A 17,176-nucleotide genomic window follows, 5' to 3' on the forward strand; every position below is an offset into this window, starting at 1 on the left:
GTATATTGTCACCCGAAGAGCTCTCTTCAGACTGAGACCCTGTGCAGAGATCCGTCTCACTTGGGGCTATGTTCGGCGCATTTCCCAACCACCCATTTCTCCCAAAACTTGCGTTGCGTGTAGGTCACAGCAATGCCGTCGTCCCCTAACGCATCTGCGTCGTACTGGTGGGCTGCTCTGCTTTTGCAATGGCACCAGGGCACTGAAGCGGGTGTATCCGGAGAGAGTGGAGGAAACTCCAGATGGCCTCCTTGTTCTGGCCCTTCCGTTCCGGCATCCGAGTCGGTATCGTCATGCCATCCGTGGCTGTCGCCGTCACCGGAAACATCGTTGGCATCGTCGTCCGCATCTCCATTGTGCTGGGGCCACTCATCGTCGTCCCATTCATAGTTCCGGTCATCCGACTCATCATCGCTCTCGCTCCCTATGGGTGGATCGTCAGGAACCTCGGCGCCTAGCACCCATTGCTCGTCGAAATTCCGCTCGTAGTCGATCCTCCGTAAGCTGACCCACTCCAAGTTCAACATCTCCCTTCGCAGGTAGGATAGCACGTCTTTCCAGCGGCTTCCATCTCTCAGAAACACGTCCCGTAATCTCAATCCCCGCAGTTTTTCCCGATGACGCCCGGCCAAGGAGATGATCTCATCGGCGTCAAGGCGCCATGCCTGGATTCCAAAGGCGACGAGCTTTTCCCACCTGACGTTGTGGAATATCTCCTCCAGCCTTAGGTTCAAGGGGCTATGGGACGGAAATCCAATATGCACTGCCTGCATGTTTTTGGCAGCACTGAACACGACCTTGGAGAGTGACGACAGCTCCCGCATGCGGTTGTCCAAGTCGGTGCCATCGTCGAAATGGAGTTCCAGGCAGGTGAGCCGTTCCGCTAGGAGAGACAGAGTAGCAGGAGGCTCGCTGGCGGCTCCTAATGCGCTCTGCGGACTTAGCATAGGGGAGGAGAAGCGACTGCAGGGTGACCGAGATGCCAGGAGTGCGGCGCCAATGGTTTTGGTCGAATGAGAGCAGGCCGGTGGCCACCTCAGCTCGACTAGTTGAGTGAGATCATTACGCTGCCGAATGTAGGCCAAGAGCATTGCGTCCTCTTGATCCTGGAGGCGCAGGATTTGCACATGTTGCAGTGAAGTGAAGGCCGAGATTGCCAGCGTCAGAACTCGGAGATCCTCCTGAGTGTGCACAATCTCCTTCTGTTCGGCCACCTTGCGCACAAAGTGTCTGACGTCCAACTGACCGAGGCTCTCTGAGAGGGTGGGTAGCAGTTCGCGAACGCGTTCCCGTCCTATGGTCGTCAGTCATGGGCGCAGTGTCCAGAACGGTAAGGGTGATGGCAACCTTCAACATAAAAGAAGGGAACCATGTAGCTGAACTTCTTGACCTGTTTCGCGAGGTGCTTCTGACTGGCTATATTCTCCAAACGCTTGAAGCCCTTCTTGGAGAAGCGCGTCGTCACTCTGGAAAACTGGTGACGAGCACCCAATTCGGAAAAAAGCTTGCATGTGAGGCGGAAGTTGGCAATGTCCTGGGCATGGTCTGGGTCTGGAGGAGGGGGCGGTTTGAAGCTTTCCTGGGAGAGGTAGGCGCGGCGGTCTACAGCTATGAGCTTCTCGGGATCCGATTCAAGGCGGTCGAGTATCTCATGGAAGAGCTCGTTGGACAGGACGAAGATGCCCATTGCTGGACAGGGCAAGCATACACTGCTGAGGGTAGGGGCGCGATATGAACTGCAACCCAAGCCGCCTGCGCGCTGACGGTGAGGACGACGGGGACAACAAGAGGGGAGGGGGCCAAAAAGGACGGTTGGTTTGGGACGGAGTCGGTCTGTATAGGGCGGCGTGGACTCAGAGGGAGAAGGGCCTGAGGGCCTGGACAGGCGGAGCGTCAGGAGGAGAGGGGCACGGTAAGAGGGATATGGGGGATATGGGCCCTGGAGCAAACGGCAGCTGGGGACAGTAACATGACCGCCCCGTCCAGCGGTCAGCCAGGCGCGTGGTTGAAGAAGGTGTGGAGGCCCGGCATGGGGAGCGCTCTGGCGGCAGCGCTGGGAGACAGGCAATGAACCAGGACGCCTGCAACTGAGAGCTGCAACGAAGTCCGGCGAGTGCGGCGGCGCCCAATCACAGCTCGCTGTTTCACATGACCATAAAATGCATGCGGGAAGGGCCATCTGGAGAGCGGGAGCAAATGGCTCCTCCCGAGCGAGACTCCAGTTTTCAACATTCACCCCATCCAACACGTCGAAACACCACAGCCGGGCCCGCCCGCCGGCTCCCACGATGCCAGCCCGCCGATTTGCGCTCTGCAATCGCCTTGTCCATACGGTCCCCCCGCGCTCGTCCTCGAATCACGCCCGCATCCCGCGCTGCGTTGCCAGCGAAGCATGCAGCTCTGGCAGCTCTGCCAGCTCCCGCAGTTCCAACACGCGTCGCCCACGCTGCCACGGTGCTCGCCCGATCCCGCCCACGACGGCAAGACCTCCCCGACAACGGCGCCCAGTGTGACGGCATTGGGAGAGCTCAGGGCTGATGATGAAACCGAGCGTTCGCCATGACTGATCTCCGTTGTAACCGCTGGGCGTTGGATGCGGAGCCGCGGAAGGGGGATGTTTGGCGCTGACCTGTCCGCTTTTGCCTGCATACATATATTTACCCAGCGCAGCCCGGCGCTGGAGAAGACTGCTCGCAACGCCCTCGCCAGCCTGGTTGCGCAGAAGGATTTGCTACATGCATGGCTACTGCAGTCAGCTCCTCTCGGTCGACTAGCGCGATATACGGATATGAAAAGGTCGATGTCATCCCAGTGTGGTTGAAACCCCTCGACCTGTGAGTATTGTACGACACACCGTCTGCCAATATGCCAGCCTATGCCTGGACCGGACTCTTGGACCACTGCTTGACGCCACTCCGCTGGACCTCCCTCGTTGCACACAGACACACCCTGGGTCAGGTCTCTGGCACTCTGCCCGAGAGATTATATGCTAAATCGACGGTATCAGACTTTGACCAACTCCCCATAGCCGTCTTCCCTCCTATTGACTAACAGCTCCTCCGAGGCCCGGCCAACGCGTGGATGGCGTTCCCACCACCCCTATATTATTGCTTCGCCGCTGTTGCCTTCTCCCGCTCACTCAGGATCCGGCGAATCTCTGTGCTGCTCAGCTTGCTCTGAAACGTCTCGTCCTCCACATCTTCTTCGCTGGCGTCCAGCACATCAACTTCGAACACCTCCAAGGACGCCCACCCCTTCTTCTCCCGTTCCGCATTTACAGCACTGCCACCACTCCTCGTCTCCTTGGAGATAACCAGCGCAGTGATGGACTCATCGGTTATTGTAGGTCCGAATGGATCCTCTATCTGGACGTACTTTAGGACCAGTTGGGAAGGGAAAGTGACATGCACCGCCCGGCCGTTGGGACCAGGCTCTGATATCCTCTGCATTGCGATCCTGTTGTCGTCGGGTTGTCCCAAGTGCAGGATAGAGGAGAGAAAGTCATGCGTGGCCCTTTGACGGTAGTCCCAGCTTTCCAGCACTTCGGCATGCTTCTTGTTGACCAGCAGGGCGTCGCCCGTGATTCCAATGGTAAGAGCGCTCAACTCTGTGTCTCCAGGGGGTGGTTGTCTCGCAAGTACGAAGGCGAACATGGTCAGCAACAACTTGTGGCCAATGTGAAGGTGATCAAATGTGCCGCCGACAGCGACTGCGGAATGATGTACGGGTGCAGCTGTACTCTGGCCTGAAGCCGTGGCCTCGACCTGTTGCACCCGCCCACCTTGCACCTTTGACACTGCTCTTTCCGAGGCACTCAACGCGACGAAATTCTTCAGAAACTGCTCGCCTTCCTCATTCTCCACTGAGAACACAAGTTCCCAGGCCCTTGGACAGCGGGCAAGGGTGTATAGATCCACGGCTGGTCCCCTTAGCTCATAGTCGGCAGGGGAATCCTCGGGCGGCTGCAGCAGCTTTCCATCACGCGGATAGGCGACCAGCAACACTCGGGCATCAACGCCTCCTGCGCCCTGGGTCTCAATGGACTCGCTGGCTGCGATGACAGCAAGGAGCTTGTAGATGTTTGCGACCAGAGTTTGGGTAAGAGCATACAACGGGCCCCTTGGTGAGTCGAGACGCCCATACAGGTGAGGACACGGCAGGGCAATGTCCAGCACAGTCGTTTCACGGGCTCGTTGTGATGAGCCGGCTAGCTGTCGGAGAACAGCGACGAGGGAGGGACCGTACGCGGCTTTGAGGGTTGCATAGGTCGGCGGTGATGGCGCGGGAGGTAGTAGCAGCAGTGAATGTCGGGGTTGCAGAGGCTGTGTTGGCGGCATGGTGGTGAATTGGTGGACTAGTGCCCGCGCACGGGATATTGTTTGAGAGCTGCTGGTAGCTGAGCGCAATAATGGAGCAATCATAAAGTCGATCTCTTTTCCACGGAGGAGAGGGTGGTGGGTGTCACGGGACGCTATCTATTGTAGACGTAGAAATAAGCGCCTGACGAATGCTCCGTAGTAATACCTAGGTAAGTCCTCTCGCTGGGTGGAGAGGTCTCAAGTGAGGGGAGAGTCGGCGGGCGGCGCCAAGGCCGGGATAGATGGATGGTGCAACCTCAGAGATGGGACTGGAGACAAGGCCCAATTCGAAGCTGGGCTGGCTTTGTCTTTTCTGCTTCACTTCTCTCTCGTACGTGGCACACCAGGCCCGGCATCCCCTACGTCTGTAGAGGCTCTCAGTCTCTTTCGCGGCACCATGCCGTTCCACTCCACCCACCATCACCACCAAGGCTCCCAGAGCGCGCAGCACACGCCGGCGGGGGCCATCTACCAAGCCGCGCAGGCCCTGGGCTCCATTGGGGCGCCTACGGGAAACCTCCGCGTCGCAACCACGGGAACGACGAGTGCAGGAACGGATGCTCTGCTCCCAGATAGCGGAAACGCGTCTGGGTTGCAGTCCGCTGGAGGCCACAGTGCTCCCTCGACGGCTTCGGGCTTACCTGGCTCCTTCGACCAAGCCCACCACCGTGCGCCTACATTGGGTCGCATGCCAGAGGAGCTGCATATATCTACCTCGACGGCGGTTATGGGCCAGCAGGGCTCTACGCAGGGCGCAATGTCAGCAACCCCCCAGCAGCAGCAGCAGCAGCAACAGTCCCATTACCACCATCAACCGCAGCAGCAACCGCTCCATCAGCACCACCAGCAGCAGCAGATGTACCATTCACCGGACCAATATTCGGCAGGCGCTGCACCAGCCGTCAACCTCCACCAGACTACATCTCAGGCAGGTCAGTTCGCCGACACATCCTCATCTGCGGCGCTTCCTGGTAGCTTGCAGCCTGGAGGCACCTCTCAGCACCAGCAGCAACGCCCGGGCCCCTCCTCCGCATACACCGCACCCTCGACAGTCCCTACGATGCCCCAACTCAACACCAACGCCCAGCAATACACCCTCCCTACACGTACCAGCACCATGACTCAACAGCAACAGCATTCCTCGTCGCATAACTACTCGCGGTCAAGCCCGGCAGGCCTGGGTCCCGACCAGAAGTACATTCCTTTCTCCAACACTCCCGAGAACAGTCAAAAGTACCTCGCCGGCACTCCCGCTCAGAAATACTACCCCACTACTCCCTCGGGCGCTGCATCCAATTCTCCCCTCGGTCTTGCTGATATTCGCCCTCGCGCCAACTCGAGTCTGAATGAGGACGGCATGGGCGCCGCCACCTTTTTCAACGATGGCGATCGAGCGCCTTCCAACAGCAATTACCTAGCTCCTTGGGGCGTCTATGCATTCGACTGGTGCAAGTGGCATGTGAATGGCGGGAACAGCGCGGGGAAAATGGCGGTTGGAAGCTACCTTGAGGATACCCACAACTTTGTGAGTAGCGAGGCATCCGAGTTGGTTACATGACTGACGGGATCTCGCAGATCCAAATTCTCGACACCCACATCACTCCTCAGGACGTTTCCGCGCCTGGCTCAACCCCATACGGCCTCGAATACACACGAATAGCCGAAGCGACATGTTCATACCCAGTCACTAGGATACTCTGGGAGCCTCCAGCGTCCAACAAACAGTCCACGGACCTCCTTGCGACCTCCGGCGACCACCTGCGGCTGTGGTCTCTGCCTCCGCCCTCTGGATCCACCGCCAGTAATACCATTACAAGATCATCGTCAGTCAATACGCGAGAACCTCCGCCGCAGAAGCTCACCCCGCTCGCGCTCCTCTCGAATTCCAAAACCCCAGAGCACACGGCCCCTCTGACATCACTGGATTGGAATACGATGTCACCCAAGCTCATCATAACTTCGAGCATAGACACGACTTGCACCATTTGGGATATACCCACGTTGACGGCGAAGACCCAACTCATCGCACATGACAAGGAAGTATTCGACGTTCGCTTCTGTGCGGGCAGCGTCGATGTGTTTGTAAGCTGTGGTGCTGATGGCAGTGTGCGCATGTTTGATCTCCGGAGCTTGGAGCACAGTACCATTATCTACGAGCCATCAGAAAAGCTGATTAGCGATAGAGACAGGAGTAAGCGCAATCTGCCTGTGATGTCTTCGTCGTATGCTGAGTTTCCGTCTCAGGCTCCCCGTCCGGGCGTATGTCCCCGACCAAGGCACAGCAAACAATGTCTTATGCCCCGCCGCTACTTCGGCTTGCTGCCTCGCCGCACGACTCGCATCTGCTCGCAACTTTCGCTGCCGATTCTTCGTTGATTCGCGTCCTGGACGTCCGCCAACCGGGGCAAGCTCTCCTTGAGCTCCGTGGCCATTCGGCGGCTGTCAACTCCATCGAGTGGAACCCGTCCCGGCGAGGGATGCTCGCATCAGGCGCCGATGACCACCTGGTGCTCATCTGGGACTTGCTACATGCGGAGAATTCTGCAACGATAAGTGAGAGCACGCCCGGGGGAGCGCAGGCCAGCACCCCAAGGAGCGCGCATCCAACCAATGGATCGCAACGGAGTGAACAGGTCAGTCAGAAGGGGCCGTATGCGAGCTGGAAATGTGATTACGAGGTTGGCAACATCAGCTGGGCACCACAGAGTGTGCTCACGTCGCAAGGAGGGGAATGGGTGGGTGTTGCTGGCGGACGAGGAATATGGGGTGTCAAGCTATGATTTGGGTTGTCAAATTATGCATCTTCCAACTTGCCTAAGTCTACTTGAGGAGTAGGAGCAAGGAAATGCCGTTGTCGGCCCGGAGGACGAGACTAGGCATTTCGAACCGGAGTCCGTATGAAAGGCGCTTCGCCGAGGCTGGATCCCCCGCAGGGCCATGATTGATGATATGGCGAGAGATGTGTCCAACGCAGCGGAGAGCACAGAGCTGAAAAGGAAGACGCTGCTAGATCTGAAGGAGACGGTTGCTGCCCAATATGACTTGCATCCATTCCTAGTCATTGATTAAAAGGAACATTGAGGTGGTGGCTCTGGGATGGAGATTTGACGTACTTGGTATGGACACGGTACAGAGATGAGCAAGTGGAGCGGGAGGGTAGAAGGGGCTTGCAGCGGGATATTAGAATATACCCCTATGATGTCTTGTTGCAAGTAGCTGTGGGAGACAAGAACGTGGTTAGTCTTGCTGGTTATAACCAACCATCCGACTATAGTTGGCGGACATGCCTCATATAAACTCAAAGGGGGCTCAAGGGGCAGTCGAACATGTGTTCCAAATGGCGGTTTGCCCAACGCTTTGCCCTCGAATTTGAGTTCTTAGCGCCATGACTTTTGAGTAGGTTGGTGCTGAAGGGTTACGATGAAGAAGGTTGAGAGCATTGCGGCAGAAATGCCACAAGAGTTGACGTCCCACGTTTACTTCCGTCCGCAATTCACATTTCGCTATCTGTGGGCACATGGTGCTACCGACCGACTGCAGTACTCAAGTCATACTTGTACTGTGTGTTATCTATCCTCTTGGCATGTTTGCGAGTCTAGATGTCTCGCCATGAAACCGCGCGCGATGATGTCGTTTTGGGCTCGGCGCAAGACGGCCTAGGGGCATTTGCGAATGGAAAGGAGGGCGCGTGGCTGGCAGGGAGCTTTCAACTGGGGCCAGGGAGCTCCTGGAGAGCTGGCGAGAAGTGCTGCAGAGATGGCCATGAGACTGCTGCTGTGCGCATCCAGAATCGACTTCGAATCCAACGTCTGCATGGAGGGCTCCAAAGAGCCTCAGCGCCCAAAGGACTAGTGTCTTGGCATTGGAGGTGGATCCTTTAGCTGGCTGGTGACATCTCTCTGGACCTCCACTCTTCCGTCACCACACGATAGCAGCCTCAGTTGCGCCCCTCCCTTGCACCTTGTAATTGCCCCTGCTGCCGCATCGCCCTATATACACCTCCAGTGTCTCACTCTCACGAGCCAGCCTCATCCTAGCCGGCTCACTTCCTCACCGGTCCCGCAGCGTGAGCGGCAACAGCACCACCTGTACCGAGTACCCGCTCCCGCCCTCTTACCTCCGCCTTCGTCCGTCGCCCCATGAGCTTGCCCGCGCCGCTTTGAAATCTCAACACCACCGCTCTGGATCCAACGCAGGACTCGTATCTGCCGCCAGAGACCCTCCATCTCTCCTCTCTGCTCAGTCGGCGGCCTTCCAACGACTTCGCCGCCGCACCCACAGAGGCTCGTTTCCTCGCCTTCCTGTCCCGACTCTACCGCCCTCCCTAACCAACCTGGTTTCAGTCTGAACCCGTACATATACTCTTCCAAGACGTGGGCGTCATAGCTTCTGCCGCTACTGTATTGGAGAAGGAGAAGGAGCACTGACGACATTGCTCCTGCGCACCTGCATCAAACCCGCCACCTCCTCCCTCTACGGTTCCGTGTCCATTTACCAAGTACACCACCATCGAAAGCCCACGATACCACTCCAGCGGCCCATAAGATCGCATTATGGGCAATCAGCCCTCTAGCACCAAGAAAGATAAGGGAGACAAGACTGGGTCCATTGTCGATGGCGTCGCCCTAGAGCGTGAGCAATATCGCTCATTCGACAGGTCCGACACCCGTGAATCCATCAAGTCGTTTCGCAATTCCGTCAGGTCCAAAATCCCGGGCTCGGCCAAGGTTGACAGCCCCAGGAACTCCATCGCCAATCTTGATGATGCCAGATCGGATGCTGGCTCCACCAAGTCTAGATCTCGACGTGGATCGACCGCCTCGACACAGTTGGCTGCGATCGAGGCAACGGTGAAAGAGGATGCCTTGGCCCAGCCTTTGCTACCGCCTCCCTCGCCAGTCCATGGTGCTCTTGGGTCTGGCCATGATCAGGTTGACGTAGCGAAACGAACGGGGGAGGTCGACCATGTCTCGGATGCGCCTCCGACCAACTTTCCGCCTCATTCGAGTACGCAACAAGCAGGCGATTCCATTTTGAGGAAGAAAGATCAGGATATACCACTGACACCTCAACCGATTACCTCCAACGAGGGGTCGGGTTCACCTGTGGAGACCAGCGCGCTGAAGCCCGCCGATCTGGACGACTTCATTCAGAGATTGCTGGATGCTGCCTATACCGGAAAAGTCACAAAGACGGTTTGTCTCAAGAACGCTGAGATTTTCGCGATCAACGCTGCCATTCGCGAAGTGTTCCTCAGCCAACCGTCGCTTCTAGAGCTTGCGGCTCCCGTGAAGATCGTTGGTGATGTCCATGGGCAATATACTGATCTTATCCGCATGTTCGAAATGTGTGGATTCCCACCTAACTCGAACTATCTTTTCCTGGGCGATTACGTTGACCGTGGGAAACAAAGCTTGGAAACGATTCTTCTGCTTTTCTGCTACAAGTTGAAGTTTCCCGAAAACTTCTTCCTTTTGCGAGGCAATCATGAGTGCGCCAATGTCACCCGCGTCTACGGCTTTTATGATGAATGTAAGAGAAGGTGCAATATCAAAGTGTGGAAGTCTTTTGTGGACACTTTCAATACCCTCCCTGTAGCCGCCATTGTCGCAGAGAAGATTTTCTGCGTTCACGGCGGCCTTTCTCCGAGTCTTACGCACATGGACGACATTCGAAGGATTGCCCGACCAACTGATGTTCCTGATTTCGGTTTACTGAACGACTTGTTGTGGAGCGACCCGGCCGATCAAGAAGCTGACTGGGAATCCAACGAACGTGGTGTCAGCTATTGTTTTGGCAAGAACGTGATTCAACAATTTCTGCATCGCAACGACTTCGACTTGGTGTGCAGAGCGCACATGGTTGTCGAAGATGGGTACGAGTTTTTCACCGATCGATTACTCGTTACCGTTTTTTCTGCTCCGAATGTAAGCTGCCGTTCCGGCTCTCTAGCCCCTTTTACTAACTTCACTAGTACTGCGGGGAGTTTGACAACTGGGGTGCAGTAATGTCCGTCTCTGCGGAGCTCCTCTGCAGCTTTGAACTTCTCAAACCCTTGGATTCGACTCAGCTCAAGAGTCACATCAAGAAGAGCAGGAACAAGCGCCATAGCATCCTCAACTCACCAGTAAGTCCTCTTGAACCCGGCTAACAAGCAACGCGCTCTAGGGCCATTTTTTGCGATATGGAACATACTGACATATATGTCAGCCTGCCAGTCAATTCCCTCAGAGTTACTAATACGTCAGGGCCATGACAGGGCAAACGCCGGTTTGCCTCTGCAGCGCCTGGCGCGACTCCTAGGCTTCCCCGTCAAACCCATCAAACTCAGGAGAATCGCTATATCCGCTTACTCCATCAGTATGCCATTGCCGGCGAAATTGAGCGCAATCGAATTCGAGACAAATTGGACGGATACGCGCACTTGCAGCATGTCGCACGGTCTCGCATATTACGACTCGATGCGGACGCGGTGGTGAGTCTACAAGCTACACAACTTGATCGGATTCGCACTGCGAGAGCATTGGCAATAAAAGAAAATCCAGCGCTGCGTAGAATGGATTCTGATTCCTCGGAGGAAGACCTTGAGCTCGAGGATGCGGAGCAGCGGCGTCGAGACAGAAGTAAGAATCGGGAGTTTTGGGAGTCTAGCCTACCGTGCCCGACGAGAAATATTGCGGGTGAGATTGAGACGGGGTATAATTACAACTATATTGATATTGGGGAGAGCTCGCAGAGAAGGCTTGAAAGGAGGAGGGCGAGTGTGACAAGGAGGAGTTCATTGTCGTTTAGTTTGGAAGGATCCCGTCTCGGGTGATTGGTGTGTCTGTCGTATTCCTATGGTTGAAAAAACGCTATAGCTCGGGCCTGAGTGCCGGATTGGTTGCTGTTGCAGTCAAGGCTACACCTTTGTTTCTTCGACCTACAATCAAGCTGTCTGGTTTAACGTTTTGTTAGCACGTCCCTTTTCTTTTTCAGGTTGGTGTTAGGCGACAGGAGTGCAGTCTTTAGTGTTGGTAGGGCTAGGTCGGAAAAAATTGTCGGGTGTTTTTGCCTTTCATCTATGGAAAATAGACGATTAAATGGACTTTGATATGGCTCAAGTTGGCAGTTGTTTGCAGTGGTGATTGAATCTAGTTTAATGTTGTGTCATCTATGTGTGCCCGATAGATAGATGTTTGTTTGTTTTCGTCCCCCTAGGAAGAGAAGAGGGGGAGTGGTTTAATTCAGATTCCTTCGAGGTCGCCTTCCTTCTTCTACGAGCTAAACAGATGATATCCTTCCAAGGTTCTCTACGGTACGAATCTATCCAACGCATATCCCCGTTCACAAAAGGTATCAAATACATCCATCCATCCGTTTCTAAAACCCAAAACTCCAACTACACCTTCCGACTCCACACGCCCAACCAAAAGGCCCACAACAACAAATATGCTACAGTAGTACAGACCAACAAGAGCAGACGGAACAGGCAACCAAGTCTCGCAAAACGAATCTAGTTTATTTTTGGGGGGGGGGGGGGGGCGGAAGATATCAGAATATCGCACAGAAAGCCATCTAAATGCCTTCTTCCCCAGCAAACCTAGGCTAACCAGTCAATAATAGGCTATCGACCCTCCCTCCTCCCCTCCACTCCCCTCCCACCTACGCAATCACCGCCAACAAACTCGTCGGCATCCCCGCAATCTCACTAATCACCACCGTCGCGCCGGACGTAATCTGCGCGGCGCCGCCCTCACCCTCACGGACACCCGCACCCGCGCTGGGCGTCGGCTGCTCCTCGCCACCAGCCGCCTGCTCCTGCTCCTGCTCCTGCCCCTGCCCGGGCGACAGAACAGGCGGAGGCGTAAACTGCTGCTCCGTGCCCGCCACCATGGCCACGCCAATCAGGTTCTCCTCGCCGAGCGTATTCTGCGTGTACCGCGAGTTGAACTTGACGACGCGCTTGATGTCGTTGAACGTGTCGACGTCTAGGGGCAGCGGGTTCTTGGTTACGAGGAAGGTGAGGCCCTCTGCGCAGGGCGGCGTGGTCAGGGATCCCGTGTACTGGAAGAGTTCGGTGGTCTGGACGTGGTTGATCATGGAGGCGAAGTCGAGGCCGGATTCGATGGCCGTCTTGGTGCCCGGGGTGGAGATGGCGGCGAGGTGCGGGCGGAGGCCCGAGATGAAGGGCGTCGAGGTCTCGTTGGCGGACATTTGGAAGAGGACGCTGATGACGGCGATTTGGTTGGGATCGGCTGAGGAGGAGGAGGGGGGAGAGGTCAGTTGAATATAGCTTGGAAGTTATGGGTAGAGTGCACTCACTGACTCCCTCGTGCACAAAGTGTGCCTCCATGGGGAAGAACTCCTCGCCAACGCGGTGCTCGGAGGGCGTGTGCACATGGAACTGCTTCAGCCTGAAGTCGTTACCGGCGAAAGACGTGGTGCCATTGACAATGACCTCGACGGTGGAGCCGAGATTCTCGAATTCGACGGGTTGTTGTTCAATGGTGACGACGGGCCTCTCGGTCGCAAGCGACACAGACTGGTCTGGACATGTATATTAGGTTCAGACGATACTTGGTGGAATCGTACGGTATTGACCAAGACATACCGATGTTGATGGGCGACTGCTGCTTCCCCGTCTTGCAAGCCTCATTCTCTGGACCAAGGGAGGCCCAGTTCAACGGACCGATAAGACCCGTGTAGCCGAATTGACTGATGGGTACCCCACCCTCACCGCCCTCTTGTCTCTTGAATTTGGAAAGTCCGTGAAGACATGATGCGGATGCCGTGCCGGCCAGTAGGAGAGTGTGGAAGAGCATGGTGAAAAGGAAGTAGTAGATCTCGGATGTCGTTTAGATGTGGACGAAGGACAGTATTAAGAAGAGCTGTACGGAGCTCCACCAGACGGATCCGCTAACTGTAGGATGACGTTGAACGGATTGACACGTGAGAGGGTATCTGGGAGCGGAGTCGTAGAGCTTATAGGAAGCAAAGTAAACGAGGCAAACGGGAAAGGTGCAACGCGCTGCGTGCAGGTCGACGGGTCGAGAAGTGAAGATGCTCACAGGATCTACCTGGATAGGAAAGGTGTAAACGAACCGAAAAAAGCAAAAGGGAAGGAACGAACAAGAAGAGAAATATTGAAAAAACGCCTTGTTGGATGCAAAGGAAACAACTCTGGTCTATGCAGGCGATACCAAGATATATAGGCGCATCTTCACCAAGAGCCCAGCGTGTGTTTCTCCCATTTTTCTTGCTCTCGGTACCCCGTTGAAGCCAAGGTGAAGACTGCAGAGCCAAGTCATACAAGAAGAGCTCCTTTTGCCCCTTCCTCATGATAAGGGAACTCAGGGGGCAGCTGTAGATTTGGCATAAGCACTCCACTCGGGGACATGGGGGAAAGGGAAGACGGACCACGGTCAGACACTGCCAAGCGTCGAGTTGCTGAGAGGAGCCTAGACCTGGCGGCGCGCATTTGGTAGCTCTTCGTCAGAGCTCGTGCAATTGGTCGGAATCCTATATTTTTGTGATAGCGGACTGCCAAAAGGTTGTTGTCCATCAACGTATCACGCAGCTGGTATGGGACCTCCCACCTTGTGCGTATACCACAAGTACTGCATAACTTTAGATTGGATCCAACGCCAGCATGGAGGAAAAACTCGAGATGCAGACTGGGCGGATGGGCATGGCATTCTCGAGGGCTTCCAGCAAACATGCCCATGATGCACAAATGTTCCTGCAGCCCCTGACGACCGTGCTCCGTACTGAAGAAACGCCTTAGCTGCAAGTCTGGGCACTCTCCATCTGGTAGTCCTGAGGTCGTTGCTCGTCGCCCTCAGCTTCTGCAACGCGAAGAGTCCCAAGATGCTGCCCAGTCCCTCCAGCCACACAGACACGCGTCGCAAACATCAGCCCAGTTGCGGCGTTTAAAACGTTCGCGCCGAACCGAGGCGTGAAACCACAAGTCCTACCTGGGAAACCGAGCAGGCCTGCGTTTCGAAAATCATCCGATTTCTGCGACGCAGGACCTTTGTCGACACAAGCAAAGTCTCAGGCTTGGCCCAGTTGCTTGAAAGTCCGCGTGTGCTATATCGAGAGAAGCGCTTGCGGTGTCGGTTGTGTGTTGGGCTCGGTTCCTGACCGCGCTCGTCGATATAAAGGGGAGTTAGCCGTGCCATGGAGAAGAGATGCGCCGCGTGGGGGAAGTGCGCGTCAAGAGGCTGGTCAGTGAGTCTCATCAGGCCATTTTGGTTGTTGACTGCTTGCCAACAAGATGCCAAGAGGAGTTGATGTGGACGGACGTGAGTGACAAGATGCATGCAGTGGTGAGGACTGACGGACACGATACTCCGTAGACCGCCTGGAATCTCAAAAAAAAAAAAAAAAAAAAAAAAAAAATCGCCTAGGCACCATTGCCACTTCCAGCACAACATTGCTCTCTGGATGAAGCAGGTGCGACCTCATCGGGACCTCGTGCAGGTGCGGGAATTCATCGCCTGGCCACGTGTTTATGCGCCTTATTCTGAGCCTATGCCAGAGAGGAGATATTCCATCCTATCCTGTCCAAAACATATATACCAACCCATCGGCAGCATTACAAGGAGAAAATACTCCCTCCCACTCCAACCTCTCTATAGCAGCCAAAATTAGTCGCAACGCCCATCACCAACGTCTGAAGCTCCCGTCCGCTGTCGAAACAGCCATCTCCAGTCTTCCAAATCCCCAATTATGGAAACACCCTCACCACCTCACACACCCTTCTTCCCTCCCACCTCCTCGACCACTCTCCCCACCCCACTCTCCACCAACTTCCGAACCATAACCCCATGCACCCACCTCCCCATCGCACTCTCCAACACATTCGGTTTCCCCTCGCCGTTCCTCCTCCACAAAACCGTATGATTCACAAACACCATCTCGGCACCCTCCTCCCGAATCTCCGCCACCAACAACCCCTCCACAGCAGGCCCCTTGTAACTCGCCGGCGCATCCAACCTCAACACCACGCGCGACTTGTCTCTGCTATCCACGACGTAGACGCCGCAGACGCGATCGCCAGGCGCGAAATCCAATGCGCGGATGTAACTCTTGTCAAACGTGCAGCGGTCCTTGGGATCCTTGAGGAGGAACCAGATACTCCACGCCGCCGCCGATTTGGCGAACATGGACATTGTGTGTCGCAGGAAGCGGGTTTGCACCTCGGAGCGCGGACATTGCTTGAGGTTTGCGGAAGGAATGGACTTTTGCGCTTTTTCGTGATGGACGAGGATGTCTGGAGTTGACTTTGTCTTCACCGAAGGAGGGACTGGGAGGGTCGCATCTTGTAGGTAGGGCGTTGTGAGGCAGGAGACTTTGCGGGAGAGGGTGCGGTTCAGGTAGGTGAGGTAGGTGAAGTAGAGGGCTGGCGCGGCGACGAGTGGGACTGCGCCGAGGAGGAGTTTGTTGTTGAAGGCCATGGTCTGAATCGCTGCGATGCGCGGGTTGAGGGATATCATTTTACATGCTAGAAGGGTCGGACCCAGTCCCGTGGGATTCTTGAGAGAGCTGTTGTACTGTATGTGAGGCTGGGTTAAATAAGAGCACAGCATCCAAGAAAATTTACGGCTATCTTAAGCTTCAATGTCAAAGAATCAGATGGAAACAAGGCAGAACGTTTGGCTTCGTATTTCGGGTTCACAACCGAACCATGCCAGATCCGGAATCTATTATGTGCGTTATCGGTGTACGCTTGGCAAATTCGAAACTCGTCTTAGCCACTACCTAATTTTGTATAAGCCCTTAGACGTTAGCGCAATGCTTTAAAATCTCTGTATTCCTGTTAGTTTTAAAGCTAGTTTTAAAGCTATATATAATTGTACGTATTACCTAAATAGAAAACTCTATAGAGTTGTAGTTCTAATGCGCTAGGCTATATATCGCACATATAGAGTCTCTGCTCTACCTACTGTAAATAAGCTACTGCATTTTCTAGTTATCTTAACTAGAGGTTTTAGTACTTGTATCTGCTTAAATATATATATATATATATTTCAAAATATGTGTATTGAGTCTAAGACTATAACATGGCTATACTAACTAACTGTCAGATTTGATGATATCTGAAGATGTCACGGTGACAGAAAGATTGAATGAAGATGGGTTGACTGATTGTATTCTGGTGTATTGTTGTATGTATAAGGCTGGGGCCTGACACCGGTTTTGATGTTCCTTCTCTGGGCACCAAGGCTACACAGGGCACTAGCCACTGCCGAATCACTAGCCACATGTCCTCAGATAGTACCGGTACAGACAGTTTCTCCTAGTCCTCCTCTCCAGTCCCAGATGGGATATCCATAAACTAGCTTACCATCTGACACTAACATACATCCTCTCTCAAGGCTCTCATATGTGTTAGGCTTAAGTGAGAGCAGTAAGACTGCTTGTTAAGGCAGAAAAAAGGAAGGACAAGGGGTAGGTAAAGGAGTGTAGAGGAGAAGAAGGTGATGAAAGGAAGTGAGTGTGATAGAATAAACAAAGGAAAACCTAAACATTTTCCTCCTAAGATCTTACCCTGTTATACCTATTGTCTTTTTATAGTTTTGTCTGTTTTCTGTATGTTTTTCTATTATCTATCTTTTGTTCCATGTCCTCTAGAGGCTCCTATTGTAGGAGCCACTTTTGGGTAGCGATTTGGGTCCTTTCAAGGTAGGTAAATAAGACTTTTCTACCATCTGGCATGCAGAAGAGCTTATACAGAGTAAGAGGAGACTTTAGTGCTTCTAAAGCTTCTTTCCTTTCCTGCTTGTAGTTCTTGCAGTATAGAACAAGGTGTGCTGGTGTTTGCTTTTCCCTGC

At 54.5% G+C, this 17,176-nt stretch overlaps 7 protein-coding genes across 7 annotated transcripts; 2 read left to right on the forward strand and 5 right to left on the reverse strand.

Moving 5' to 3' along the window:
- Positions 1 to 56: 56 nt before the first annotated feature.
- Positions 57 to 1,687, reverse strand: EI97DRAFT_444783 (uncharacterized protein; the record flags this gene model as incomplete). The annotated part of the gene is made up of 2 exons (XM_033799922.1): positions 57 to 1,294; positions 1,348 to 1,687. The coding sequence occupies 2 exons, from the start codon at positions 1,685 to 1,687 to the stop codon at positions 57 to 59; spliced, it is 1,578 nt and encodes a 525-aa protein (XP_033651274.1).
- Positions 1,688 to 3,104: 1,417 nt separating this feature from the next.
- EI97DRAFT_383218 (pantetheine-phosphate adenylyltransferase family protein-like protein) lies at positions 3,105 to 4,337 on the reverse strand (the record flags this gene model as incomplete). Its single annotated transcript, XM_033795898.1, has 1 exon — positions 3,105 to 4,337. One exon carries the CDS (start codon positions 4,335 to 4,337, stop codon positions 3,105 to 3,107), a length of 1,233 nt encoding a protein of 410 aa, XP_033651275.1.
- Positions 4,338 to 4,755: 418 nt separating this feature from the next.
- EI97DRAFT_383010 (WD40 repeat-like protein) lies at positions 4,756 to 7,138 on the forward strand (the record flags this gene model as incomplete). The annotated part of the gene is made up of 4 exons (XM_033795884.1): positions 4,756 to 5,082; positions 5,179 to 5,883; positions 5,934 to 6,549; positions 6,603 to 7,138. 4 exons carry the CDS (start codon positions 4,756 to 4,758, stop codon positions 7,136 to 7,138), a joined length of 2,184 nt encoding a protein of 727 aa, XP_033651276.1.
- A 1,437-nt stretch (positions 7,139 to 8,575) lies between these two features.
- Positions 8,576 to 10,712, forward strand: EI97DRAFT_151587 (serine/threonine-protein phosphatase PP-Z). Its single transcript, XM_033793268.1, has 2 exons — positions 8,576 to 10,285; positions 10,333 to 10,712. The coding sequence occupies exons 1-2, from the start codon at positions 8,912 to 8,914 to the stop codon at positions 10,507 to 10,509; spliced, it is 1,551 nt and encodes a 516-aa protein (XP_033651277.1). The 5' UTR covers positions 8,576 to 8,911; the 3' UTR covers positions 10,510 to 10,712.
- A 1,217-nt stretch (positions 10,713 to 11,929) lies between these two features.
- Positions 11,930 to 13,242, reverse strand: EI97DRAFT_151686 (carbonic anhydrase). The gene is made up of 3 exons (XM_033793269.1): positions 12,952 to 13,242; positions 12,663 to 12,887; positions 11,930 to 12,595 (listed from the first exon to the last, which is right to left on the reverse strand). Exons 1-3 carry the CDS (start codon positions 13,160 to 13,162, stop codon positions 12,003 to 12,005), a joined length of 1,029 nt encoding a protein of 342 aa, XP_033651278.1. The 5' UTR covers positions 13,163 to 13,242; the 3' UTR covers positions 11,930 to 12,002.
- Positions 13,243 to 14,168: 926 nt separating this feature from the next.
- Positions 14,169 to 14,979, reverse strand: EI97DRAFT_151717 (uncharacterized protein). Its single transcript, XM_033793270.1, has one exon. The coding sequence runs from the start codon at positions 14,774 to 14,776 to the stop codon at positions 14,270 to 14,272; it is 507 nt and encodes a 168-aa protein (XP_033651279.1). The 5' UTR covers positions 14,777 to 14,979; the 3' UTR covers positions 14,169 to 14,269.
- Positions 14,741 to 16,006, reverse strand: EI97DRAFT_435912 (uncharacterized protein). Its single transcript, XM_033798975.1, has one exon. The coding sequence runs from the start codon at positions 15,797 to 15,799 to the stop codon at positions 15,092 to 15,094; it is 708 nt and encodes a 235-aa protein (XP_033651280.1). The 5' UTR covers positions 15,800 to 16,006; the 3' UTR covers positions 14,741 to 15,091.
- Between the last annotated feature and the right edge of the window lie 1,170 nt (positions 16,007 to 17,176).

The sequence above is a fragment of the Westerdykella ornata genome (assembly GCF_010094085.1).
Source record: "Westerdykella ornata strain CBS 379.55 unplaced genomic scaffold EI97scaffold_25, whole genome shotgun sequence".
Classification (NCBI taxonomy): Eukaryota; Fungi; Ascomycota; class Dothideomycetes; order Pleosporales; family Sporormiaceae; genus Westerdykella; species Westerdykella ornata.

Excerpts from the sequence above, each read along its gene's own strand:
- EI97DRAFT_151686 (XM_033793269.1), bottom strand. The coding sequence starts at position 13,162 with ATGCTCTTCCACACTCTCCTACTGGCCGGCACGGCATCCGCATCATGT. Across the intron at positions 12,888-12,951 it reads GCAGTCGCCCATCAACATCG|ACCAGTCTGTGTCGCTTGCG; the intron begins GTATGTCTTGGT and ends ATACATGTCCAG. Across the intron at positions 12,596-12,662 it reads CTTTGTGCACGAGGGAGTCA|CCGATCCCAACCAAATCGCC; the intron begins GTGAGTGCACTC and ends CCTCCTCCTCAG.
- EI97DRAFT_151717 (XM_033793270.1), bottom strand. The coding sequence starts at position 14,776 with ATGTTGTGCTGGAAGTGGCAATGGTGCCTAGGCGATTTTTTTTTTTTT.
- EI97DRAFT_151587 (XM_033793268.1), top strand. The coding sequence starts at position 8,912 with ATGGGCAATCAGCCCTCTAGCACCAAGAAAGATAAGGGAGACAAGACT. Across the intron at positions 10,286-10,332 it reads CCGTTTTTTCTGCTCCGAAT|TACTGCGGGGAGTTTGACAA; the intron begins GTAAGCTGCCGT and ends TAACTTCACTAG.
- EI97DRAFT_435912 (XM_033798975.1), bottom strand. The coding sequence starts at position 15,799 with ATGGCCTTCAACAACAAACTCCTCCTCGGCGCAGTCCCACTCGTCGCC.